Raw genomic sequence first — 27,741 nt, 5'->3', positions numbered from 1 at the left:
ATCTCACAGTTCTGGGGACTGCAAACACACATTCAGAACCCTACAATCAGCACACAGAGCAGCACATCAGGCCCACATCATTTGCATGGATTTATCATCTCTTAGTTTCTTGCCTGGAATTTTAGGAAATGGACAATAAACTGATCTGGCAAGATTTCACTGTTTTTACAGTGAAAAATCCAGCCAATGGTGTTTAACCTTGTCTATTTTCAGACCTTCTGGTCTTGGTCAAGTTGCTGTAGAGAGAGCACATCACCACCCCCCTTGAAAAAAAACATACATATTTCTACAGAAATGCCTACACAAAGCTTAAGTCCACCTGTTATTTTCACAAGCATTGTTGCATTGCTGAAATATTCACTCTAGAGAGAAAATCATCAGCATCACTAACAGAGAACACCACAATATTTAGTAGGTGCATGATGTAGATGCATGCTGGAATAACCCTTAAGATTAAAAAGACCCACACATTTCCATTAAATCTTTGTTTCTTCATTCATTTTCAAGGATCAAGCACATATAACTGAAAAAAAAAAAAAATCTTTTTATTTTATTATGATTTCCAGTTTATCATAACTGGTATCATTTGGGAGGGGGGGGAGCCTGTTTCTGCTTTTGCTTTGACAGATTTCTTCATAAATTTTGTATCACATGTTGAAAGCTCAATGAAAAGAAAATAAACCCCACAATATATATGTAGCTAATTCAGGTCTACGTCATTCCTCCAATCAGCATCTTGCTGGAAAGAAAGGAGAATCATGGCATATATCATAGGTAGGTATGATTTTCCCTATGGTGCAACCTAGAGGGTCAGGGCAGCAAAAGCAATGTTGTAACCCAGATGTTTTGGTAAACAACACTCCTCTAAAATTCACCTCCAAAGTCACTGGACACGCAGTGATTCATTCTGCTGCTGCTTTGTCTTGCTGCAAGTGCTCAGACTGCCAGAGTTGATAATTATTGGCAGGCTCTTGGTGCTAAAAGGCTCATTTTTGGACCAGCAAACGGCAGATTTTGGATGGGCTGGGTGTTCTCTAGGAGGGCACTGCAGTTTCTGAGCCCCAGGTGGTGCCAGTTGGGTGCTGGGGTACCCAAGGACCCAGCAACAAAAGGAATTTGGGTTAATCCTTTCCTACCACAGGAAAATACTGGAAAACTCAGATGATGGTCATTTGGTGTCAGTGCATGATCAGCAAGGACCTAGTGCTCTTTTCTGAGGAATGCCAGGGGAGTAGATACTTGCTGCTTTGATTGACTATAATTCTTGATGGGTTTATTTAAAGTTCTAGGAAAAGTTGTGCTCATTCACTCCTGTACTTTTCATGTGCATTGCCCAAGGCAAATTATTACTTTGGGTGCTGGTTTGATTTTTTTTATATTTGTTTTTTACTTTGGAAGCTTTGGGTGGAAAGGATGGGGGTTGTTCATTTGTGCCAATCTTTTCAGGTAGAGATTGGAAAAAAACCTGAGTGTACTAATTAGGAATGTAAGCTCATACAGGCATAATTAGCAAGACTGTAATTATTAGCAGGGATATATTTATTTTTAGATAAAATAATCAAACCTCCTATTCTGTTTTGATTACCTATCTGTGGTTTCAGTTGCTGTAAAATCAAACAGCCCAGAATATTTAGTGTGTTTATAATGTTCTTGGGAGCTGTTATTGCTACTGAACAACGGAGGGGAAAATGCACCTAAATCCCTCAGGTGCCTGTGGCAAGGGCAGGAAGATGAATTTTTGGTTGTAAAATCTACTTTCCCAACCTAAACATCATCCTGTCATCCAGTGCATCTTTTACATTCTTAAATAAATTATAATATTAGATTTAAATTTGCTTTTATCTTGAAAGGGGTATTGTTATTTCATGGGGCACCTGCCAGAGGAATATTCCAGAAGAGCAAATCAATCTTTAAAAAGGAAATTCCATTCTATTTACAATGATATACAAACACCTGACCAGAACTTTGGTGGGATCTGATTTTGAAATCATGGATCACAAATCTTATTTCTTGTTACAACATCACCTGTGATGAATGCAACATTAAAAAGGGTTCTGCTTCTATTATTTGGAAATCTTTAGAGGGTGGATTTTAGGTGCAAGGCCTTGGCTTGCACAGGTGTCTGTGTGGTGAAGGCTGACTCCTGTCCTTTTTCCTTTTGCAGTAGCATTGAAAAACAGGCTGACTTTGCTTTAGTCGCAATTTCTGGTGCTGTAAGGCATTTTAACGGGGAATTTTATGGTTTAAATGGATATGCAGACAGAGAAATGATACAATGGTGATTTTTGTTGTTGATGAGCTCATGAGATTTTGGAATCTGCCTAGGTTTGACATGTAAGAATTCTCTACTGATGACTTAAAATTTTTCCTTGGGTCCATGATCTGTGGCAGCCTTAGAGAACAAAGTTCTTTGCCCACAAGTTGCATCCTAACAGAGCAAAGCACAGACCTTTTTTCCTCCATCTGCCACAAGAGCAAGCCATGAAGTGAAAAAGAACAATTTTGCATTAGAAGAGAAGCCACTAAAAGATTCTCCTTCTCTTGGAATATCAAGGAGGGTTGCAGGTTAGTGAGGGAGAGAAAAAATGCCAGTTTTTATCCAACACTGCAATTCTCTTTATAAAAATTATTTTAATATCTATTTTTAAAGAAAACACAGTAAAGTTTGCTGCACTTTCAACAGTTCTGTGAAGGGTTGGATAAGCCCTAACAGCCTTATTTCCACAGAGTTGAGGCACCAAAAAAAGGTTCAACAGTGTTTTATGAGTTCCCATGGAAATGTTAGCAGCTAGCATCTGGAAATTTCAGATCTAAACACCTTTTAAAGAGAGTACAAAGCCATCGTGGTTTGATTGCCATAGCTGGTGTGAAACAGAGCTCAGAACACCCAGAGGCTCCAGCTAGAGGGATTTAGCCATGAGTGCTTGCATCTGTAGGGTGCCTGTGTAAATATAGAATTTTGCCCACACATGTGCTGTCTGAAACACTTTAGATATCTAAAAGGGCTCCAACCTTGCTGCTTAAAAGGCCACAAATACTTCAGCCATGTGCACAACAAAAAGCTTTGCATTGTAAGGGGAGAGTGGCTGCATTTCACTGAATTTGCTGTAATCTTGTAAATTCTGATACACACTGGAGCTTCCTGATTAGCAAAAATCAGGTAAATTTTGAAAAGAAAATGTAGAACAGATCTCAAATGTGTTTTTCTGAAGGCACTGCACTTGGTCAGAGTGAATAACCTAATTTTGATTTGTATGGATATACTTCAGTTTTCATGGAGATCAGCAGGATAGGGAACATCCAGTGCCCAAGGCCACTCCTCTTTTTGAATTAGCCAAGGATTTGGGCACAGTAACTTCTATCAGAACAGATCCTGGGAAAGATAATAGATTTGGAGAATCAAGTTTCAAATTGAGCATTAACTTGGGGATATCCAAATTGGACATTTCTGGCTATTTATCCTTTTCCCCATGCATTAATCATGTCTAAGTTTGTTGGTTTAGACTGAAAGGGATAAATCTGAATTTTCTTTGTCCCCAAATCAGTTTACAATTCTGATTCTTTGAATCAGTTGCTTCATGTAAAGATGAAGGTGGAGCTGAAGCAACTGGTCCTGCAGCAGCTGGTGTGAGACTTCAGGAAATGGGGAATAATTCTGACATCTCTGACCCTGAACTTGCTTTCAATTTATACCAAGGCTCAATGCCCACCAGCATCCAGAGATTTCCACTTTGTTTTTCCCACCATTCACATTTTTTCCTCTATCATATGAGGACAAGAAGAATTTCTTTTCCCTCAGTGTCTCTGTTTCTCCTTGCCATTGATTTATTGTGTCTCACTTCAGCAGCTGGCATTGTTTCCAGTGGGGATAGTTTTCTATATAAAGAATTTTTAGGATGCATTCCAAGCAAGTACACAGCCTGAGGTAGGGAGGGGACAAGGAAGATGGTGCTGTCCCAGTGCAGAAGGTTTTTTGATCTGGAAAGATGAATTTCTTGTGAGGATCTTGTGACTAACACTGTGTGCCAAAGGAACTGTGGGGTGGAAAGCTGATAATCAATTTTCTAGGAACAAATTCTGGCTGCCTTGGAGAGTAAAGGAACATCCTCAAAGGCCACCAGGCTACAGTGGCTTAATACAGAATAAATTCTCAGTGAATGTTGTTTAATCAGATACAAACTACCTCAAGACAGGACCAATCCAAATCCACGTGCAAGGTTCACATCACAGTCTCAGTCCCACCTGCATCACTACTGAGGGATTTCCAAGCTGTAATTCCTCTTTATATTCCCAATGAAAACACTGGAGTTGTTCAGCTGATTAAATGTCTGCAAGCCCAGGTTTTTTAAACAAAGGGTGCTCTCTCTTTTTTCATGAAGGAGAGCTGTAGAGATGGGCTGTACCATGAATCTGCAGGGATGTTGTATAACATGTAAGGCAGGTGAGTCAAAACAGTGTAACTGAAGCTTCAGAGCTGCAAATTATATAAATCCAGTGTATTTATACTGATGCTGAGCTCTGCCAGCTGACAGCAACCAAAACCTGCCTGTAATGCTTGAAAATCCACTTCTTATGTCAGACCTTGGGTTTTTCTCATTTGTTTTTTTTCAAAGACAGTGAGCTAAATCCCATTCTCAGATATTTATGCCTGGATTTGGATATGCACATTCTTCATCTGAAACAGTAAAGTATTCAAAATCTTAATTTATTTAGGAATCTCATTTGGCATGGTACATTTTCCCCATTGAACATTCTATTGTCTGCTGCACCTCCATCAGAATTATTCCACAGTGCATGACTTGGATCTGTGCTCTGAGTCTGAGACAATAACCCAGCCTGGTGAAACAGGAACTCCAGAATTAATACAGGGGAAGAATCAGGGCACAGAACCTTGAGGCAACAGTTCATTTAAAGGCTGGAAGATTTTTTATTGTAAGAATTCTGCCCTCTGCTACCAGCTTTATTCTCTAGGCAAATATTAGGCTTAATCTCTTCATTATTTCACTCCAAGTATAGTAATGGTATTCTCCTTTTTATGTTGTTTTTAACTCTCTAGAAGTTAGAAAAGCCAAGAATTGGCACTGCAGATAGAATTTTAGTCTCTCTTTGATTATTCAGTTTCACCTTCATGCCTCAGATCTACTCAAGGGTCAGATTTACTGGACAAAAAGTTCCAGTCCAAATTCATGTTTGTTAAACATTTGTTTCTAACCATGGCATTAATCTGCAAGCACTCATTCAGCTTCAGGTTCTTCTTTTCGTGGCATTACCAAGAAAAAGTAGAACCCTAGGAAACATGGCTAAGAATTTGGGATTTGTTTTACATTAAAGGCTAGAGAAGCATTTTCCTATTTTTGTTGGGGGTTTTGGGATGTTTTTTGTTTGCTTGTTTTTCCATGAAGAGCACAATCTTTGTTGTACTTTTAGGAGGACAGCAGGGGATCGATCTGATTTAATAAAACAATCCTACTGGGCTCTTTCCACAGTCAGTACAGACCTACTCAGTCCAGAGAGTAAAATCCTTTAGTACAGCTTATTTCACTTTAAACAAGTTTAAAATAGGTCATGCAAATCTCACTTTATGGCCTGTTTCTCACCAGTGACTGCCAGGCTGGCATGAGGTGACAAGGAAAAAGACACACAGCTATTTTGTTAACCTCAAAAATTAGAGGAGATACAACTAAAAGACTTTTGCTGAGAGGCACCTGTGCTTATTCTGTGTCTGGATGAGAGGGTGAAGGACTCTGCCTGCACTCAGTGGGTCAGAGCTGCAGCCTCTGCAGTGGGATGGAATTGTAGAATCTGTTTGTTGCCCATGGAACGAGTTCTGTTTTCCAAAGTTTTCCATCTGATCTGTAAGGGCATGGGGCTTGTGGATGTAGTTGGTATTTTGAAGGGGAAATAGTGCAGCTTCAGGGAATCCTCAACTACTGAGAAGAAAGGAAAAGATGTTTCCCAACCTAGAGAAGAACCAGGTGAGGGGGAGCAGGTGTGTGATATAAATAATATATTATATGGATCTACTTTTCAATTTTCTCCTCTCTCTCCCATACAATCTCTCTACTTTCACTTTGGTTAACTTTCTACTGTATTCCAATGCTTTATTTCATTGATTTGTTTCTGCATTTCTTCTCCTGCTACTACACAGCCAATCCTACTCATGGTGAGGTCACACAGAACTAATCGAGCAGGATGCACAAAGATCCTTCATGAGGAGCAGTTCTAATTTGCATGAATCAAGTTCTACCTTTACTGCATTTCCCCAAGGATTGCCCTTCAGCACATTCAGAGACAAGGCACAAACCTCACCATTCCCTGTGTGTTGGTAGCAACCTAAATTCAGAACCCTGACCATTTTCAATATGAATGTACTGGGATAATGCAGCATAACATTCTTCCCCTGGACCAGCATGCTCTTTTCACTCCTCTTAAATACCTCTGAGACATCTAGAATTGAATTGCACCCCCTTTTGCTCCCTCTCATTTGCATTGAGACGTCCAGGGGTCGGGTCTGATGCGGTGGCCTTCAGCCACATCATCCATCGCTCATTCCATCCCAGGAGTGTTTAACTTTTTCTTTCCCCTTCCACCCTAGCACCCTCCCTCTTCCTCCCAGATGCAGCTGCAGTCCCTGCCCAGGACACTTGCGGTGAGACTCAGCTTGTTTGCCTTCAGCTGTCTAAAGTCTCGTGCTCGATCTGAGCGGTCCAGTCGTCGTCTGTGGTCACTCGGGGACAGCAGGGCGCCTGTGCCACACAGAGCATCCCCTGTGCCTTAGATGTCTCTGTGACACAGGCCAGCTCAGCCTGAGAGCCCCTGGCCTTTCCCCGAGTGAGTTCAAGGTGGTAGTTCAGTTTGGAATCTGTCTTTGGCACGTAGAGTTAGATGTGAGCGATTCCGTTCTCTGTGTGCCCACAGAGGTCTGAGGATCCTGCCCTGATCCGTGTAGTGTTTTCACAACCATGATCTCATTTCTGTCCATTTTCTTATATTTGTCTATTTTTTCCCTCCTTCATATTTTTTTTTTCTGGTTCCTGCCTCCTCTGTCTCTTCTCTCTTTCTCCCTTTCCTTCCACCAGTGTCTCTACTTTGATAATAATTAATGTTTGCAAAATAAAAGGGGAGGGAGAAAAAAATGGCCATAAATTCTGTATTCTAAAGATCTGGGACACTTTACACCATCTAAAATCAGAGAGATGACTCTACCAAAATTAGAAATGGCAGAAAATAAGTGCTAACAGCACTAAATTATTAAGGTTTTCCTAAGAAGTGCTAGCATTGTTTTCCATCCCAAACCTGTGTGTAAATGTCCCTTTTACTGGGTGGGGAGCAGCAGTTAATCCTTATATATTATCCTTATTTTATATTACCCTTATTGTATATTATCCTTATTGTATGTTATCCTTAGATAGTATTTTCAAAATCAAGTCTGGTTTTTTGAATAATTCTAGTAAATACCAAACGCTGTCACAATAAGTTTGTTCACCAGGAAAACCTATAAAAAAATCAATCCCTGTGAAAAAAAACAGGGCATAAGCAGTGAAGGAAACATAGATGGGAATTTATTTCTAGATTGCCATGGTAACATTAAGTATATCATTGAAGACCAGAAACATCTGCAACAACCCATGGCTAAGACTTTTCAAAGTGATTATTGATTTTTAGATGTTTCCTTTTCAGATTCTGTATCTTCATGTGCCTCCTAGGTGCTTCTTTTCAGCATAGGCTGAGCAGCCCTCTTGTGGTTGAAATTGGTCTGAGAAATGTGTTTCAGACCAAGCGGTAAAAAAAAAAAAAAAAGAGTGGCACTCAAAATCCATAGTCACTTCTGAAAGCCTCAGTCACAATAAAATGGAACTATCCCTAAAACCTCCTTGCCCCTTTTTGATCAGTCTAAGTGGACAATTAATGCCCAACTCAACTCTGTGAAAAGCAGGTGGTGCAAAAATCTAGCACAGAAATTATAGTGCAAAAGGAGCATATTTATGTTTACTTCCTCAGCAACATCCAAGAAATGAAATTCATTTTATGAGTTGAAACACGGTTACTGTACCAATTTGCTGGATGTGTACATGACACAAGACTGTGTTCTTTCCAGCTCTTATACTGTAATCTGTAATAACAACACAGTTATTAGGCTTTAATTATCCCAAAGGAAGAAAAACATAACTCCAGTAACGGGGATTGACTTGAAGGATGTAAAAGTAGGGAGAAATTCAGTGCTTTCAATTCATTTTGGTTTACTCTTCAGATCATTAATTCCATGAGTTGTGAACACAGGTCTTAGACTGTATAAGAGAAAAGGAGTTGGGCTTGTTTGAACAAACTTAAATGTTTGTCTTGAAGGCAATTGCTTTAAAAATCAACATATTATCCTTTATATTATTGGAAATTTAGTCAGGGTACTTTATGGTGTTTGGTGTTCATCCCATCCTAGATTGGATTCTAAAATAGGTCAGATATATGACAATGTACCTGTCCAATAAATGTGTATTTCTATCTCAACTTTATTGAGAGCTCATTCTTATTATTCTCAAGATCCTAAGGATTTCCATTTTACTTGGATATCTCTACTGTAAAGCTCTCCCAAGGTGAATCCCACCAAAACAATCACATGTTGAAAACAAACCAAAAATGTTCCCCTTGAAAGTCACCAAGAAATCAGTAGTTTAAATTTTCACAATTTTCAGCCCAAATATAAAATCTCCTGCAGGATCCCTCCAAATGTCTTTCCATGTTTCAGATTACCCTTCTTGTGATTGGTTTTAAATGAGTCTCTCCTAGATGGTTGGAAAGGAGCTATTTTGTTCTCTGTAGCAGCTGTTCCTCCAATCCAACGTGAAGGGATCAAGGTCCTGCTTCACAGTCTATGAGCCTGCTGCTTTGATGAGCACACTGTCTTGGTGTGTGTGATGAAAAATAAGTGGTGCCTCCAAAATTACCAGCCAGACATGCACATTCCATACTGAGCTCCCTCCCCATCACCAAGATGGAAATAGTGCTTTGGTGTCCTTACTAGAAACTCTGTGTTAAAAAGAAGGGATCCACACTACAATGAAAACAAGGAACACTTGACCCAATTCACCTTAGACTGATCCCCATCCTAGGAGTTTATGTTACTCTCTGATTGTCCTCCATGAGCATGCAGTCAACTTTCATTTACTATATTGTTCTGTGACCCTCTGTACAAAACCAGACCAACGGGTCGTGTGTATTTTGGCCGCGTTGGCGCTGCCCGCCTACCTTCAGGGTGTTTGAGTTTTGGTTTGTCCGTGGATCAGCACATCCCAACGGCCAGCAACAGCCAGTGCACCTTAATTTTATTTGACTTTTTAATTTCTGCTTCAGTCAAGCAGCTGGTTCGTGCTGTGACTCCATTCTGTCGTGTCCGCTTTCCATCTTTGTGACGTGTCTCATGAAATGTGTTGAAAGTGACCTACCTTGGCCTGTTCACGATATGCTGAAAAAAATGCTAATCTTGTCATATTTAGCAGCTGCGTTCAGAAATGCTACTGTAAGCCTAAGAGGGCTAACCAGCACTCTTGCAAGATGTCAGAACTATCAACCATTACCCTGTAAGTGTACGCACTCCCGTGACATTACTGTGTGTGTATGCATGTTGCAATTAAATGAATGGATGAGAGCAGAGGGGAAGTAACCAGAGAGCAAAGCATTCATTTAGTTCTTGTTGCATGTAGAATTTTTTTTTTTTTTGTTCTTGTTCTGTGCTTTTGCTGATGCGCCACGATCGAGGATTTTAAGGTTGTTTAAAATTTTTTTCTCTCTATTTGTTTCGTTTTGTAATTATGGCTGATGCTATTTATGGTTTTGGGTAGAGTCTGTACAGAATTAATAGCTGCCCTTAATTGTACTGCAAAGAGGTGAGCACCTTCATAATGAAAGAAAATGTTTCACCTGAAAGTTTTCCTAGAAAAACTGGGTGAGATTGAGTCAATCAGACCCGCAGTGGTTATAAAATGTCTTTTATCCATTGAACGAAGTTAACTTAGTAAACACCCAGGGGTGAAAAAGTTGACCTAATATAAAAATGAATTGTGTCCATCAGAAGTTGTAGAATCATACAATCACTGAGTTGGAAAAGACCTCCAAGGTCATCAAGTTGAGTCCAACATTGTCAAATATTGTCAAATATAGAGTGAAGCCTCCAGAAGAGTGAATAAAAGCCAGTCAGCCAAGAGCTGTGTGAATTAATCATTATCCCACAGTACACCTGACTCCTTGCTCCTTGCACAGGAAGCTCACAGGTTTTCACAGATTTGTGGAATCATTAAGGTTGGAAAAGAGCTCCAAGGTCATCCTCTCATTTTGTTTAGATGAGGTGCAATTTCAAACACCTATTGTATGTTTTCTGATGATCTGTCTCCTGAATTTCTCTGCAGTTTTATAAGTGTGGGCCAGCATTCTCTGAGGTGTCCTGACACACAGACCCAAAACTCCAGGATTTTGCTAAAGAATATTTAGTCATTATCTTCAACACCATTAAGGAATAAAGATTGGTAACTTAACTGCATATATGGTTATGTTTTTTTAGTTAGGAAAAAAAACTGAAGTGAATTTTCTGTGTGATTTTATATATCTTTGAGATATTTGAGAAATAGAACAAGTAAAATGCTGAAAAATATTCAGTCAACAGACTGGAACCACGTAAAATCAGATAGAAATAAAGAAGACAAAAAGGAGCAGCTCTATCTTCCACACAGAGAGCAGCTGAAGACTAAGGACAGTTAGGTAAAACTAGGAGTTAGATTTAGGAAGAGATAGTTTGAAATATAAAGTTCAGTGCCTAATGGACAGCCTGATGCAGCACAGATGTCAGGGTGGGCCTTTGCAGAAAGCCAAATTTTACATTGAATGCATTGTTTCTGAAAGACGGGAGCCTGATAATGCTCTAAGGTGGAATCCTCTCACCTAGTCAAGGGCAAGACTTCAGCCTAAACAGGAGGAATTGAAACCTGTGGTTTTTGTGTCTGTTGAAATAGAAAAATCTTGGTAAGCTTCCCTGTTTTTCAAGTCTTGGTCTGAAGATGTGGTTTATGTATGGGAAAATAAAAAAACCTGGAATTATGCAGGTGTTCAGGTACTATCTCAGGTATTTTGGAAATGATACTACAGATCTAATTAAATTTTTGGGAAAGACTGGAAAAGATCTGTCAGGGAGATTACTGAGGTGCCTGAAAGTCACATTAATATGTTCAGCATTTTATGATAAAATAGATCCTTCAGTTTATTAAACATGAGCTGTGTTGAGCATTTCATTCCTAATGACATCCTGTGCCTTCCTGGTTTGCTCTTTATCCTTCAATTTGAAATATTGTCGCATTCTTTTCTGTGTAGATCATCACAGAGATGATGAATATGTACCTTTGGCCAGAGAAATTGGATTCCTCTAATCTCAACCTCACAAATCTACAGGGCAGAAATTTGTGTGACAAACTCAGTCCAGGCTCCCTTTGAGGTCAATGGATGGATTTAAGATGTGATAAGAATTTCTTTAGAGGCAGAGGATTTGTCCTTGTGTGTCAGTGATTCTTGTTCTTAGACACTAAAGGGAATTTAAGTGTGCATTAATTTAACTAAAAATAGATGCCATCATTGCAGATATGCCACAGCATTAAGTTAATCAATATATACATAAATTGATGTACTCAGTACCCACAGGGTTTACAACAGGAGTCACCTCTTGTTAAAAAGACATCTGTAACACAAAATAACTATGTTTTAAAAGTGTATTTTTGTCTGCATTGATTTTAGATACATTTTTAAAATAATTTCATTATCAATAGCTATGTTGTGTATATCCAAACCTTGGTGAGATTAATGTTTTTTAGGACTACAGACCTTGATGTCTTCATTGCAAAAGTTCATATTTGAGCAAAGCATTTCATTTAGGACAGTTTTTAAACTTTAAAATTCTCTTACTTTAGAGAATCAGGACTAAATGGAAAAACAATTATATAATCTCCCTTCAAAGTCTATGGTTTGGAGATTTTTGCTTCTCTTTATTTTATTTTTTTTTTCTGAAAAAGATTGAGTGGTTGAGACTTTTGCAGTGTCCTTAATAAACGTGGATATACAATGGAAAAATAAAAGCATGATTCCTTCAAATACTGGTGAAATTAACAACTTTCCTACTTAGTGTTTCTTTCAGCATAAAGTTCTAATGTCATTATTCAGTAGAGAAGGGAGGGAGAACAGAGGACACCATTATTTGTTTATTCTAACACTTGATGGAAAGTCCACATTCATACTGAGAAAGTCTTATGTTTGAAGTGATTTTAAGGAAAATAGCAGCTGGAAAGCAGAATGTCACCCTCAACAAAAATTGATATTTAAATAGCTTTTTTTTTTTTTTTTTTAAGTAACCTTAAGGCTTTTCTCTCCTTGTGGGAATGTGAATAAGGATTTTGCTAGACCTTTTGGAGAACATTCTCTCCCAGACAGCCACTTGAACAATTATTGTCCTCAGAACTTCTAGATCCAAGTTTCTTGACTGTCTGAAAGAATGGGGAAGAAAAGAGGATTAATATCTTTGGCTATTACATACTAGAGAATTCCACTGTATCCTTTAAGATTTTCATTCCCTGTTGCACAGAAACTTACACATCTCACAGGACCTACTTGAAGTCTTCTCTCTTCCCAATGTTCTTTAAAAAAAAAGCAATTTATCATCATTCATACAGGCATTAATGCCACTCAAGTTTTTTCTTATCATTGAAATCTTCTTTTCCTCTTTAATGATCTTAATAATCTATACACTTCAGGATGTATTATTTAATGCATTTTCTTCCTCACTTTTATGACAATATTGAAGACTGCACCTCGAATAAATTGATGATGGCATTATATTTTCAGATCCTACAAAATAATTGTGTGATTAATCAGGTATGATTAATGCCAGAAAACTGACAATAAAGAAAGACTTCCTCTGCATCTTCTCCTAAATTAATCTCCCAAGAGTGCAGTGAGACAGAACACATTAATAAACAATTCTATTCTGACTTTTAGATCAAAACAACATTAATCTTTTTGTTGTTATTAAGTCTGAATATAAATAATAAAAGATATGAAGAGATTATACTTTTTCGTCCAGTTTATTACATTTAATTTGATTTTTATCAAAAATTCCATGACTAGTTTAAGACACTGATATTCATTACATCTCTTTTAAATGAAGATAACACTATTCTATTATCTCTTCCTCAATCTTTCTGTTCCTTTTTATTAACCTGCTTGCATGTCCATTGAGAAAAAGGACTCCAAAAGCTCTTTTACACTGGCTCACTCCTGTATAGATTACTTTTTTTAGAAATCATCAAAGCTGGATGCTCTGAATGCTGTTCATCATCCTGTTCTGAGGTTGTTCCTCTCTTTTCAAAATATTTTGGCCAATGTCTGATTTATAAACCACAAGAACAGTGTTCTCTGGTTTGTGGGGTCCTTCACCAAGACCTGAGGTTTGGTGTCCATCAGATTTATGGCTCAGGTATGTTTAGTGAGGTCTCCAGGCAAGAGTTGGGATGAATTTATCCCCATTGGGGCCCAAAGTCTGGCTGAGAGACACCAGCCCTGCACTTGTGTCCCATTCCCAGGCCACTACTGGAGGTAATTGTGCTCACAAAATTCTTAAAGTGTGTTAATTAAACCTTCAGTGCTGCTAAAGTAAACCAAATCATTTTGGGCTATCATTGAGCATGTATTAGCAAGTTCAAATCTGTCTGCAATGCACCAAATGGATAAAAGCAGAGGGGACATTTGAGTTTTAACAAATATGCAGCTCTTTAAAAAGTTCTATGGCTTTTTATCTTCCTTTGTCCTCTATCTGCCTTATTCACTTAGCTGAATGTAATCAATGATAAACTTCCCCTCTGAAAATACCCTGGAGATTTTTTAGGTCACCTTGTAATAAAGCACTTGCCTTATTTGCAGAACAATATTTACTTTCTCTCTGCCTTTTTTTTTTTTTTTTTTCCTCTGCACAATCAGATAGTGACACTCACCAAAACATGCACAAGTCTTTCCTGGGCCCTGACATGTAACACATTAATTTCCAGGTCTTTTGTTTATATCTGCTGAACTTGTTTCCCTCTGAATCTTCTTTATTCTGAAGCAGTGAAGTAGAGGAATTACACTTAGGTTTCCAACAGTATAAATCAAGAATAAAATCAAACCTTCAGGAGTAGTTTGGAGTACAAGAATATGCAGGGGGGTTAACTTCTATTTGTATGGCTATTGGTTTTTTTAGCTTTATTTTTGTGGTTGTTCTGGATTTTTTTTTTTTTTTTTTGCTATGCAGGAATATATTCACACACATACACAAAAATCAACAAAAAGAAGTGATTTCAAACACTCCTCTGTGATTAAGCAATGGGGTGAGAAGTTTATAATTATACCATGGTACCAGTCTGAATCCCTTAGCAAGATTCCCCTCATTTTTTGGCATGGTAGGAAAAAAATTCCTGGTTATGATAGTGCCAATTAAAATAGCAGGAGAGAGCATTAAGCATAATTAATGTGCCCTTGCTGTAGCAGTGTGAAGAGGGGGGAGCAAACTGCAGTGTGTGTGCAAACAGCCTTTGGGAGCAAACAGGGATGTTGCATATTTGTTTGTATAATTATGCAGTGTACGTATCTCCCAAAAGTCTGTCAGCAAAATACTTTCTGTGGTTTTTTCTTTAATTAAAGTGCAGGTTGCTAATTGCAAGGCTGCATTCAAGTTCTTTCCCTCTGTTGTGACAGGAGACTGGCTCGCTCCACCCTGCTGCTGATCCCCTTGTTTGGAATTCACTACACGGTGTTTGCCTTTTCTCCTGAGAATGTCAGCAAGAGGGAGAGACTGGTGTTTGAACTGGGACTGGGATCCTTCCAGGTGATTGTTCAGCTTTCCTCAGAACCATATCACTGTCCTCTGTGACTACTTTGCATGCACAGCTCTCAGAGTGTGTCTCATTTATGTGTATGTTTTGTGTACCAGGATTTTGAGGTTGGTTGTTTGCTTGGGGTTTTTTTGGATTTTTTTGGTTTTTAACTCCACCTATTTTCTGTCATCCCTTCAGGATTTGAATTACTTTTTTTCTTTTTCTCTCCTATTTCCCTAGGGTTTTGTTGTTGCTGTTCTCTACTGCTTCTTGAATGGGGAGGTAAGACTTTTCATATTTAATATCCCTCACCTGTCATCCACATCCCATTTTCTTGTGGGAGTAACTGCTGTTCCAACTGTCCATTCTAACTCATCATCCACCATAATCCCTGATACTTTAGTCTGAATCTCACAATTCTCAGAAAAAAAAAAAAAAAAAAAAAAAAAAAAAAAAAAAAAGGAGAAATGGATTTCTGATGTCTTTATCAAATCAAAACTTTACCAGAGATGATGGCTCAGATTAAGCCTTGCTGGCAGGGGTAGGATATGGACAGGTCTATTTGAAATGTCATCCCAGGTGCAGAATTTTCACTGGTTTTGTTGGTCTTTGCCCTGTTCTTGCCAGCCCACTCCCCCAGCCTGTTCAGCTCTCTCCAAGAGGTCTGACCTGTCCCTGTCACCACCCAGTTTGGAGCCCCAGCCAAATTTGTGATGGTGCTTTCCATCCCATCACTGAGATTGTGATGAAGATGGTGAGTCCCTGGCACAGGTTTCCAGAGAAGCTGTGGCTGCCCCTGAATCCCTGGAAGTCTCCAAGGTCTGGATGGGGTTTGGAGCAGCCTGGGACAGTGGGAGATGTCCCTGCCCATGGCAGGGTGTGGAAGGAGATGACCTTTAAGGTCTCTTTCCATGCTTTGTGTGGAGCAGTGTGGGGTCCAATATCAAATGACACCATTAGAGATAAAGTGCCAAGCTAAATAAAAACCTTTGTTCACCTCTCAGCGTGGTCTTCTCCTCTTGCAGTTCATCCACCCACTCTAAATCTTGCCAGCTTTCCTAGGAAAGGGCTGAGGGAAACAGCATCAAACCCTTCACTGAAATCTGAGTTTTTGTGGTCCTTGGCCTCTTTTGCTGGCACAAGGGTGTCAGATACCCAGAGCCATCCCCAGACACCACCTGGGTGCCTTGTAAGCCTCACACTCCTCTCAGCACATGGCAACCCACACTTGTGGGGTTTTTTCTGGTTCTTCTGTTCCAATCTGCATTTCCCTGCCTGTTTATCTGACTGGATATCTGAGGTAATTGTTTTCTGAATTGATGGAAAAGGGTTCCCTGTTCAGTGTAGTATTAAGAGGAACATGGGACTTCTAGAGTTCATACATTCTCTCCTCCACTGCTGCACAACTCTTGTGCAGCCCAACAGTTGGAGTCTTTTCCTAAAATCACCTTGTTTTCTTCTTTTCAAGGGGGCTGAGTGCAGGTATAGGCTGGCATTGCTGATCTCTGGTACAAAAAGGTCTCAAACTCCTTAATCCAAGTGATTCCTTCTCAGATAAACCACAACAATCTCCAAGCTCATCAAACAAAATTATGGATTATCTTTGCTCATGGGCATAGTCAAGATCTCCTGAAGCCCCTTGGAAGGAGTGGGGGGTGGTTCTCAGCCAAGCCAACACAACATTTTCCTCTCTCAAGATATCAAAAAATGGTAATTAGAGAAGTCTTGTGCCTCACTAAATTTCTGACAGCAAGAAAATTTTTGGATTCTTTTTATAACTGGAATATCTTCCAGATGCAAATACTATTCCCTTTTTACAGACATAACTCCATGCTCTATCTAACCTATAAATATCTATGCTTTAACCAAAATAGGAATTTGGAGGTCCTAGAAGGAGAATGTAAGTTTTCCAGTTGGATTTGTCCTCCCTGTAGTTTTTGTCCATACTTATACTGATCCATTTTGACAATATTAATCCAGGAAAATCCAACAATGACTGTTACAGACAAGATAAATATCTTTGACACAGCAGCTTGTTGGAGATTGGAAAAAATATATTGGAAACACATCTCTACGTATTTCTTTGTTCTTACACTATTTCATTCAGAAATATGATACAGAAATGAGTTAATCAAGTAAATGTTAGAATGAGATACTCAATCTCTCTTATATTAAAAATCTTTAGTAATTTACATATTTATACAATTTTGCACATCCCAGCAGTGTTGCCAGGCAGCTGGTAATGAGGGAAAAGTAGAAAAGCTGTGGGATTATTTACTTATTGCCTAATTCAATTTCTGACCTTGGATTGTTTTCCTGTTGGTAATTGGTAACTGTAGGTGCCCATAAAAAAAAAAAAAAACTCTCAAGAAAAGGAGGGTGGCAGAGATGTACATTAATGCCAGGGCTGATCTGCTTGGAGAGGATCTGAAAGCAGGAGACAAAGTTTTCTGTAAACATCCATCCATTAATGGTGAGAAAAGCTGCTTCTGGACAGGGTGCTTCAATATTATCCATTAATTTTTGACTGCCCATTTCTTTGGCTCTTTATTATATTTTTGGTACTAGCCATTGATAAAAACAGGTCATTTTTTCCTCCAGGTGGTATTAGTCAAGTCTTCCATGCAACTCTGGGCTGCTCCTAAATTATCTGAAATCAGACACAGAACTTGGGCTGGGCTGTAGTTCCCCACTACCTCTTCCAGCCATGGAGAAATAACTTCAGATTTTACTGAAATGGGAAGTTTAATTATAACCTTAAAAATAGTTCTGTTGAATTGTGGGGTTTTTTCTAATCTTGATAATTTGTCAGCATGTCCTCGAGCGGCTAAGTACATAAAAAATGACCTTTTGAAGTTTCTCCCTAAAGGTGCAATCAGAAATAAAGAGAAAATGGAGGAGCTGGAAAGTCAACCGGTATTTTGCTGTGGATTTCAAACATCGCCATCCTTCTCTAGCGAGCAGCGGAGTGAACGGGGGGACACAACTCTCCATTCTGAGCAAGAGCAGCTCTCAGATTCGGATGTCCAGCATAAATGCAGAGAACCTGGCGACATGAGCAGCTGAGGAGAGCAAAGCAACCAACGAGCAAACCAAAAACCATCCTTGAAAAAGAAAAAAATGAAATAATAGTTTTGGTGGTGGTGCAGGTCTCCTTTCCCTCTCCTTTCCTTTCCTTTCCTTTCCTTTCCTTTCCTTTCCTTTCCTTTCCTTTCCTTTCCTTTCCTTTCCTTTCCTTTCCTTTCCTTTCCTTTCCTTTCCTTTCCTTTCCTTTCCTTTCCTTTCCTTTCCTTTCCTTTCCTTTCCTTTCCTTTCCTTTCCTTTCCTTTCCTTTCCTTTCCTTTCCTTTCCTTTCCTTTCCTTTCCTTTCCTTTCCTTTCCTTTCCTTTCCTTTCCTTTCCTTTCCTTTCCTTTCCTTTCCTTTCCTTTCCTTTCCTTTCCTTTCCTTTCCTTTCCTTTTTGCTTTTCCCTTTTCCCTTTCTCCTTTCTGTTTTCCTTTTCCTTCTCCTCTCCTCTCCTCTCCTCTCCTCTCCTCTCCTCTCCTCTCCTCTCCTCTCCTCTCCTCTCCTCTCCTCTCCTCTCCTCTCCTCTCCTCTCCTCTCCTCTCCTCTCCTCTCTCTCCTCTCCTCTCCTCTCCTCTCCTCTCCTCTCCTCTCCTCTCCTCTCCTCTCCTCTCCTCTCCTCTCCTCTCCTCTCCTCTCCTCTCCTCTCCTCTCCTCTCCTCTCCTCTCCTCTCCTCTCCTCTCCTCTCCTCTCCTCTCCTCTCCTGAAGAAGCAAAGGAAATGTGTAAATATCTCTTTTTAACAGTCACTGTAAATACCCAGCTGTACTCAAGGCCATTAATCAAGATCGTTTAAAAGACAAACAAGAGGCCAAACCCACCCACTCAACTATTCCCATTTCAGAGCATCTGCGAGTAATCCGTGTCCGTCCAACGTAACAAGTGATTGCTGTGCAGTTGTGACCCTTGGCTGCCAAACTGACCCTAGTCTGTCAATGGACATGATCGTCATCATTTTTCCACTTGGTTTCCATTATGGGTTGGATTTGCCTATTTTTAATTTTTTTTTTTTTCCCTAGTCCAACATATCTTAGCCTGTCCCTGTCTTTTGGCACGTGAATTTCCGCAGTGTTTCTCTTTGGATGGAGCTAAAGTGCTTGGGTTGATCAATCCAGCTGATTCAGGAGGATCTCCAGAAAATTAAGTTCATGGCTGGATTCAGTCAGACATTCCCAATGGATTTAAAGGAACAGCTGTGCCAACATGAAACTGCACATCAGTGCAGGAACTTCAGGCGAGAGCAGTGGGATCTGCTGTGCTTTTCTGTCCCCAGGGACACTCCCAGGAATGCTTTCTGTCCTAGCTAAGCTGTGAATTTTCTAAAAGGGCCATGCAGTTGAGATATAGCTCTATTTTTGGCATCGATTGATAGATTGATCATTTGGACTCTTTGAATAACACAATAACTGTCCCTTCCTTCCCACCTTAAGAGCAAGAGTCAGTTCAGGGTGGCCTTTTCCCTCCAGATGACCTTGAACCCTCTGCTCCAGTGGCCACACGTGGTGTTGGTGGATCAGGGCAGTGCTGTCACACAGAGTGACAGCCTGGTTGACTTCTGTGTGCTGACTCTTCCCTGCCAGAGCAAAGAGGCACGAGAAGGACGTGTCAGGATCACCCTGGAAGGTAAAAATTCACCCATGGTTGGTGAGAAAAAAAACAACTGAACAGTGAAATGGCACAGAAAGATAAAGATTTTGGATGGCTTCCCACACCTGGCAGTTCTCTCTCTTGGAATATTCTGTTTGTTTCACCACCAATGGTCTTACTGCTTTTCTTGGAGAGGAACTCGAATGTTCTTTTGACCTTTGCCTTGTAGTTCAAGCCACGACTGCTACAGATCTACTTCAACCCAGTCAATGATGTCAATTCTTAAGAGTCTTTGTACAGTGCAAAAAAGGCTTTGAGGGCCGTCCTAGTGCTCCCTTCATCTTGGATTTATGAATTTATGAACTGAGAAATATATATATATATCTCAAATATATATATATGTGCGTGTATGTGTATGCATATATTACAAACAAAGATGAAAATGGCATTTTAAATGTGAAGTTTTGAACTGAAGCTAATAGTAACCAGGAAATTCAAAATTCAGGCTTGTTCTTCGGTGTTAGTTGACATGATCATAAACTAAAAACAAGGAAAAAAGTGAAATACTTGGAATTTTAGTGTCAGCTGAGTGTGAGCTTTTAATTTCACTGGTTTTTTGTTAGTTCAAGTAAAAAAGAAAAAAGAGTTTTGATGTAATTTTAAGCAAAGGTTTTTAAAGATAATCCTAGTTTACTTATTTTTTAAAGGAGAAAAAAGAATGACCTCAGAAAGTTGTGAAAGAAATAGTAATTATAATAATACTTAACACTTATATAATCCTTAATGGAAATATTCTGCTCTTGGCTGGAGCCATCTAAATGAATGTAAATTTAATTTAAAACAGACAGAAATGTTTGAGGTCATATTGGTACAGGATCATGCTCTTAAGAGATGGGGACAGCCCTGTCATGTGAAATCTGTCATGGCACAGAGGACCAGCAAAACAGTTGAAACCACTTCCATTTTACTCCAGGTCATAAATGGGATTTATAGGATCCAAACACCTTTTTTTTCCCCAAGTCCACAGCACCAATTTTCTGCTCAGAGAGCAGAATTTGTTTCTCTTTTCCCAACTCTCTGCAAAAGTCAAAGTGTTTTTAACTGATAGACTGGACCTTCATCTTTCTTCAGATGCTTCTTAATTTCAGAAAGTTTTCCCAGGAACCAGGTGCTTTGCTGTCCAGACAGAGCTGGGGAAAGGCAGATTTATCAGTTTAAATGCATACTTGCCAATTTTCTGTAGGATGGGCTTTCACAAGGGTGATATTGCCAATACTGTAAATGTATTATTTAAAAAAATACCAAAAGCTATTTTTGCATGAATGGCTATTAGCCAATTCTCAGTCATTAATAAATTAGAATTGTGGAGAAAAAGTTGTCAAATAAATGCCTCTAGCTGGAGACTTCTTCTTGTTTCAGTCCAGAGCAAGGAGGTGTTTGGATCTTTTTAATTTATTTTTTTGGTGTTGTTGAAAATTTTCTGAGCTTACTTCTGGGTTTTGTTGTTTCTCTGGGCATTCTACAGTGCTCTGCAGTTTGAGTTGGTGGATCTCAGTCCAGTGCCTTGTGGGCAAATGTCCACATCACCAAAACCACCCTCTGACCCTGCACACTGGAGACCAGGTCCTCAGCTAAATTAAAATCAGGACAGAAAACTGCTGTTATTGCTAGAATAAACCCACTTCACCTGGAATTGGGATTTGTCCCCATTGCTATGGAACATTTTTATTATCATTAATTTTTGGTGGTCCCAGCTAGAGAGCCTAGGGATGGAAAGTTGTGAAAAGGTGGATTTGCTCCTTAATTCCTTGACCCAACGCTCAGGAATTTGGAGACCAGTGGAGGGGAAATTTCTACTGTTGCAGATGTTGTGTTTCTTGTCCAGTAGAAAAATTTGAATGTGGTCACCAGCACTAAATTTACCAGAAGAAATGGGATCTTCAACATACTAAATATAAAATATACCAAAAAAAAAAAAAAAAAAAATCTTTATTATGATTTTATTTCTCTGAATGAAAGTGTTGATGCACTGGCAGATTTGACATTTCTTGAATCACTGGGACTTTCCCAGTGTCCCTGGAAATGTCACACTTGAGGTGGGCACAGCAATGGGATCCAGACTCTGATGCCATGGCACAAATGAGCTCTCCATAAATCTCTCTGTTGAATGTAAGCTGCAGGTGCTGGCCAGGTGTGGCCACCCCACAGTGGCTGTTTTTAATTTGTTCAGGAGGGAAGAATCCAACAGGCAGTTTGCTTCTCTGTGTGTGTAAATATCAACTGAGTGTAACAGTGCTTTGTTTGATTTTTCACTGTGAAATATATTTTGGAGCTAGAAAGGCTGTGTTATTGAAAACAGTACACAATTAAAAAAACAAACAAACAAGTGTTCAGTGCTCCTTGAGCCATCTTTTCTACCATGTTCATAATGTATTTCTTGTCTAATTTTTTTTTATTTTGCTTTTATAAATGTACAAAAACTTTCTGTGCTGCAGGTTTTGTGACTATTTACTGTATCTAACCATTGTTTGGATTATTGACTTGTCAGTGTAGAGTGCTGGTACTGCAGGACAATTCACATCCCAAAAATGAAAACTACAACCTAGATTGTAAAGGACCAGGCTGTTTCATTGCTGCATGATGTCACCTCCTTTTACATTAAATTTTAGTATTTCTGGAACTCAGAGCCCTGGAAAAAAAAAAATTAAATGCTTAGTTCTGGGAAGTTTTGAATCATAGAGGAAACCACCCAAATTCCTCTGCATCATTTAAGAATTTGGATTTGAAAACCAGGTGTTAACATGGACTGGAGGGAGAAGGGATGAAGGTAGGTGAGTCCAGAGGAAAATGCAGTTTGGAAATTAAATCCAGACACTTTTCTGGGTGTTTGGCTCCTCCCTTTCAGCATCTGTCTCTCATTGCACCTTAAGGAAGTGCCCTGCAATGACAAGGCTGAAAAACAACCAGAAGTGGGCATGAACTGAAAATTTGAGTTTACCTTTGCAAAGATGACTCTCCCTGGACTCTCATCAATGACAAGAGTGAGATTCCTTCCAGAAGGGAATGAAGCTCACAGAATCAACAACCAAGGCTGGAGGTGACCTTGAATGACAAGTTTGGTCCAACCTTTCATGAGAAAGGGAGCCAAGATGAGTTTATCCAACACCCTGTCCTGGCACCTCTTGAAAGCCCCCTCTGGTAGGGACCACATCCATAGATGGCTCTTCTCACTCAAAAAAAAAAATCTTTTTTATATCAATATTATTCCTCTCCTAGTGCAATTTGTCACCCTGGTACTCTCCTTGTGGATCCTTGTGGATAAAAGAACCTTTATTCTCTTTCTGACCATCTTTTAGCACTGGAATAGTTTGGTGTGGTTGCCACTGAGGCTTCTTTTCTCCAGGAAATAATTATTTCAGTTTTTCTTCACTGTCCCCATTGTCCATCCCTTTGATGATCTTCATGCTCCTCCTTTTCACCTTCTCCAGTCTGGCCACTCCTTTCTTGCATTTTGAGGACCAGAATGGGACACAAGATAAAGTTTCTTGGACTTCTGCTATAAACCTGACCATGAGACTCTGATCCCCCTCAGCAGTGACAGAAGGATTAGTTGCCATAATTTACCTTGCTCCTGTATTATAAAATTGTATCTTTTGGTAATATTTTCATATCAAAGGTGGATGAAATTCCACTTCTAAATAGCAGGACAGATCCAGTGATTGCATATGAAGGGACATCTGGTCAGTTCAAAAATTCAGTTTTTTTTTTTCTAAAGTCCCATGGACAAAAGAAACCAGTAACTAAAAACAGGCAAAGCCAAAATGATCAAAACAAAACATATTCACTCAATATGAAGGAAGCTCTTTAACTGCCATTATTTTCATATTATTTTACTCCCATTCCTAAAGTGATCACCTCTCCTTTTAAAATTCAGCACTATTTTTTTTCAACATCTTCTCCTCCCACTTCTTTGGCAGTTAAAAAAAATGTCCTTTATTTGAACCTGGAGTTGAAATAACTCCTGGCTCACTTGGATTCCTTGTCATACTGATTTGCCTCCAGTTTCCTTCTCTTTTCCTGATATAGAAACAGCTTTATTAATTTCAGATGAAATCTACAGTTTGTCTTTGATCACAGAGCTGCAAGATAAGACTAAAAATAATCATGCTATTAAGCTGCATTTCTCTCAGCCCTAATCCAAATCTGAGCAGCAAAACCAATGCAAAGAATCAAATACAGACAGACATGGATCCATTAAGAATAGCAGGAAAATTACCTGGATGCAGCAGGCCAAGAATCCTTGGGGGAAAAGGATATGAAAAAGGAAAAATAAAAATTGAGAGAAAGATTTCCAGTTCTTGAAAGTGCATAAATGAGATTTGGGGGTTTAATAATTTTTGTTCAGCCAAATCTAAAAGGAAAATAACTCCAATATTTTGCTTTTCTGTTTTCATTTATAATCTTGCAATGGAAGCTTTTCCAATCAAGTGTCTGAATGAGACACTCAGAAAAAATACTGCAGGAAATCATCATTAAAATAGATTAAAAGATGGTGTCAGTTTGGGAGGTTTCAGTACTTTTGTCTGATGCTACTACTAAATCTCTACTAAATCTGGCCTGTGAACCATACAAATATCCAACTTTACACTATTTTTGCAGCCCAGGTCTGACAGAAATGAGATAGCAAAATTTCAGAGTTATAGAAAAAAAGAAAAAAAAAACCAAAAACATTGACAGTGACTTTATCAAACAGTTGCACCAAAAGAAATGCAAACCCCATTTATTTAATTGGCCTTTCCTTGGTGTTTGAACTTGGTTTTCAATAGTGTTTCAGAAACAATTGCCCATGGCAGAAGTTTTCAGTCTGTGGCTTGTGGGGGCTCTAGAGCCCAGAGATGGTTTCTGAAATCTCCATGGGTGATTATTAAGGAAAATAAGTCCATTCTTTGTAAAACAAGAAGAAGAATCTTCTTTAAGGCTACTGAAGAGCTTTAGTCCTTTTTGTATTTATGCAAAAGCTATCACAGATCAAAAACCTGGAAAATGTCATAAATTAAGATTTTCCCCATAAGATTATGTGATTCCATACCAGATCTTTGAGATCCTTCTCCTGTGTGCAAGGCTTCCAGAGCAAGGTGTGATTATATTATTAATATTGTTCTTCTCCTGCTCTTTGTGATACTTCAGGGCAGGGCTGTGACCTCAGCACAGCTGTCACAGCATGAGAGGTCTCAAGGGTTGGTAAGAATATGTGGACATCAGGATTAATGTCTGCTGTAGCTCCTAACTCATACCTGTGGATATCTAGGGAACAAACAAACTCACAGAGTGGGATTCAGTCCAAACTCAGACTTTATCAGCTCAGTGAAGGCAGAGTTCCTTGGGTTCCCATTTCTGCAACTGTAGAAATGTACATAATACAAAAATACAACCAAATGTCTGCTCTTAAATAGTTTTCTTCCTTAGGAGTTAAATATTAAAGGCAATATTAGATATGTGTCCCTTTCAACATCTGGCATTATTGGCATGAGGTGTTCTGGCTCAGAGTTAAACCTCTGGAAGAGATCTTGTGCTCCTGAGCTGAAGGCTGAGGAATCACCCACATCATTTAGACACCAAAAGTGAAGATTTCTTCCTTTAATCTGGTCTCTCCACTTTGCCTTTTTGGTCACAAGAGAGAAATGAGCAATTTCAGAGGACAAGCATCAAACATTTTTGATGTCTGCTCCAGGGTGAGATGATTCACACTTTGCAAGTGGCTGTTTCTGCCCACCAGGATTCTCCCTGACCAGATCAGAGACAGATGCTGACCCTGGGGAGACTGGCAGAGAAATGAATTTTCCCTGGCAACTTTGCCCAGTCACTATTGTTCTGTCTCATGCATGCTGAGAAATGATGGGCGTGAAAAGCTCCTGTTGGGTATTACCAACCAGATTTGGGGGAGGTGGATGCTTGGTAAAGAGTGAGGAGCTCTCATGGAGAGTTTTCAGGATGCTTTATTCTCCTTGTCAGATTGTGCCCACACAACCAGCATTTCTGTGTCCAGGAGCAAACCACAGTATATTGTGCACATGCAGTATAAAAAGCAAAAAGAAAGGATTTTACCCTCTGATTTTAGCAGTCAGGCACATGCAACCAGTTCAGAATTGCATTTAAGAACAAGTTAGGAAGACATGGAGGATGCAGTAGCAGCTGAGGATGCTCTGATGTCAATGATGCTCCGTGTATATCTGTACTAAAGAGCTAAGTTCAGCTAAATACACATTGTACTTTGTGTATGAAAACACACCAGCAGAGCTTGAACAATGTCTTGAACCTCATGGTCTTTCACCTTCTTATGATTCAAGTTGCAATTTCCCATTGGCTTTCTTTTGGGGAATTCATCCATGTGAAGAATTACTGTGTGATATGACACTGTGTGATATGACACTCTTCAGTGTCTGAAATTACCTAGGCTTCTGCATATGCCTTTCCCAATGGACTTTGTGCTTGCAGAGAAGTCTCAAGAGGCCTTTGTGTATCAGTATATTCTGTAAAAAAACAAATATTTGGTGTGTTCATTCTCTTTCCCTTCTACTTGTCAATTTAGTGGCAATGCAACCTGCTATAGCTCTGAGAAGAACCAAGTTACTGGATGGAAAGTTGTATTTTGGCTTTTGACTGTGTCAAGGTACAAAGTTACTGGCCTGTTGGGTCTAATACTGACCTTTTTTGGTCAAAATTGGTTTAATTGGTAATGGGATCTGGGGTTATTCAGCTTTGTTATGAGGTGGAAACACAGATATCAACTGCTGCTTTCTAACCTTTTTTGTGTTTTGAGAAATTGTTTTTAACATGTATACTGCTGTAGATGACACAATAAATGTATTATCATTTTGTAAAAGTCTGTTCTGATATAAAATTGCACCAAAGAGAACTTTTTGTCTGTGAACTTACAGGGTAGTGTATTCTTTTCCTGAAGTAGAAGCTCTTTGGGCTAAAAGGGTTTGATGGCTCCTTCATGATAAGGAAATCCTGGAATCTGCTGGGTACAGCCAGTCCTGGAGCAGCCAGGGGTGAGCTCTTTGCCATGCAATGTTCCTTCTCATAAACCACTGGTGTTTATCTCCCTGCATCAGTATCAGACAGGAATGTGGATTAATATCATTAATATCACATTAAAACCAAATGCAACATAGACTCTAAAAGCCCCTGTGGCTCTGAGTTTGATCCAAAGGTCCTCTGGGCACTAAATATTATTCCTATAGGGTATAACAGGAGAAGAAATTCTGTTGTCCTTGAAGAAAGAAGTTGCCAGTTGGAAAAGGTGGAAATAGTTTGGTCTCTGTAACATCTGATGTGCTTCAAGTCTTCCTTTCTTTAATAGTCAAAGCAAACCTTAAGAGTTTTATCATCAGGGTAATTTTTAAAGCATCAAGTACATTCTAAATCCTGAAACAAAGGATTCCACAGAGTATGAGCCATTTCTGATAATTTTTCCCACCCTTTGTTTCAGTTTCCCCAAGCCTTTGCCTGTCCCTCATAAATCCATGAATCCCCCACTCAGGCTGCATCTTTTAACTCACTATTTAGCCAAAGCAAAGGTACTTGAAGCTGTGAGTTTTAATGAAATAATGGACTTGATTTTGGTGAAATTGAGGTCAGAGATGTGTCAGGGAGCAACAGGGCTGGAGAGCAGGACCTGGGGGCAAAGGGAGCCATGGGTGGGTGGGCAATACAGGGCTATACATTTTAATTTTTGCTATGTTTCTATGTTTCAAATGCCCTTCACAAGTCTCAGCCCTTTTTTTTTTTTTTTTTTTTTTTTTTAATTTGAGAGCTGGATAATGGGGCACAGGTCTCTCCTTCCTACCATGTGCAGAATGGCTGCACTAGTCAGTGTCTCCCAAATCATGGAAATCAAATCAAAAAGCAAATGTGGAACAGGGAATCTGGGAAAAAACTCTAAATTTTGAATGTTTCATGTAGCCTAAGTGATTGATTTTTTATTTTTTTTTTTCAGGGAAAGAAAAGGCATCTCCAAAGGTATTTCAGCCACTCCAAACTCTATGTAAATATCCAGCATTCCAAAGACAAAATACCACACTAGAGCACATTTGCTTCAAATCCCAGAAACCTGATTTCAATGAGGAAAATTTCATTTAGTAGGTCTGCCAACACACCAAGGATCAATTACCTTGAATTCACCTGTGTTTTCTGCAATTGAACAAATCCTC

The 27,741-nt window shown here is 39.3% G+C and overlaps 1 protein-coding gene across 4 annotated transcripts in view; it reads left to right on the top strand.

Annotated features, from left to right (window-relative positions):
* ADCYAP1R1 (ADCYAP receptor type I) overlaps positions 1-18,142 on the top strand; it is a 135,820-nt gene extending 117,678 nt beyond the window's left edge. Inside the window, exons 15-18 of one of the 4 annotated variants that reach the window (XM_079300502.1) lie at positions 9,492-9,575; positions 14,758-14,887; positions 15,117-15,158; positions 17,733-18,142. In XM_079300502.1, coding sequence (XP_079156628.1) covers positions 9,492-9,575; positions 14,758-14,887; positions 15,117-15,158; positions 17,733-17,942 — 466 coding nt within the window. In that variant the 3' untranslated portion in view covers positions 17,943-18,142. The remainder of the gene's footprint in view (positions 1-9,491; positions 9,576-14,757; positions 14,888-15,116; positions 15,159-17,732) is intronic. The other 3 variants (XM_079300503.1, XM_079300504.1, XM_079300505.1) reach the window with 3 other exon arrangements.
* Positions 18,143-27,741: the final 9,599 nt, after the last annotated feature.

This window comes from Erithacus rubecula (genome assembly GCF_903797595.1).
Source record: "Erithacus rubecula genome assembly, chromosome: 3".
Lineage (NCBI taxonomy): Eukaryota > Metazoa > Chordata > Aves > Passeriformes > Muscicapidae > Erithacus > Erithacus rubecula.
The sequence above is the reverse complement of the archived record's forward strand: the minus strand, read 5'-3'. Positions and strand labels throughout refer to the sequence as shown.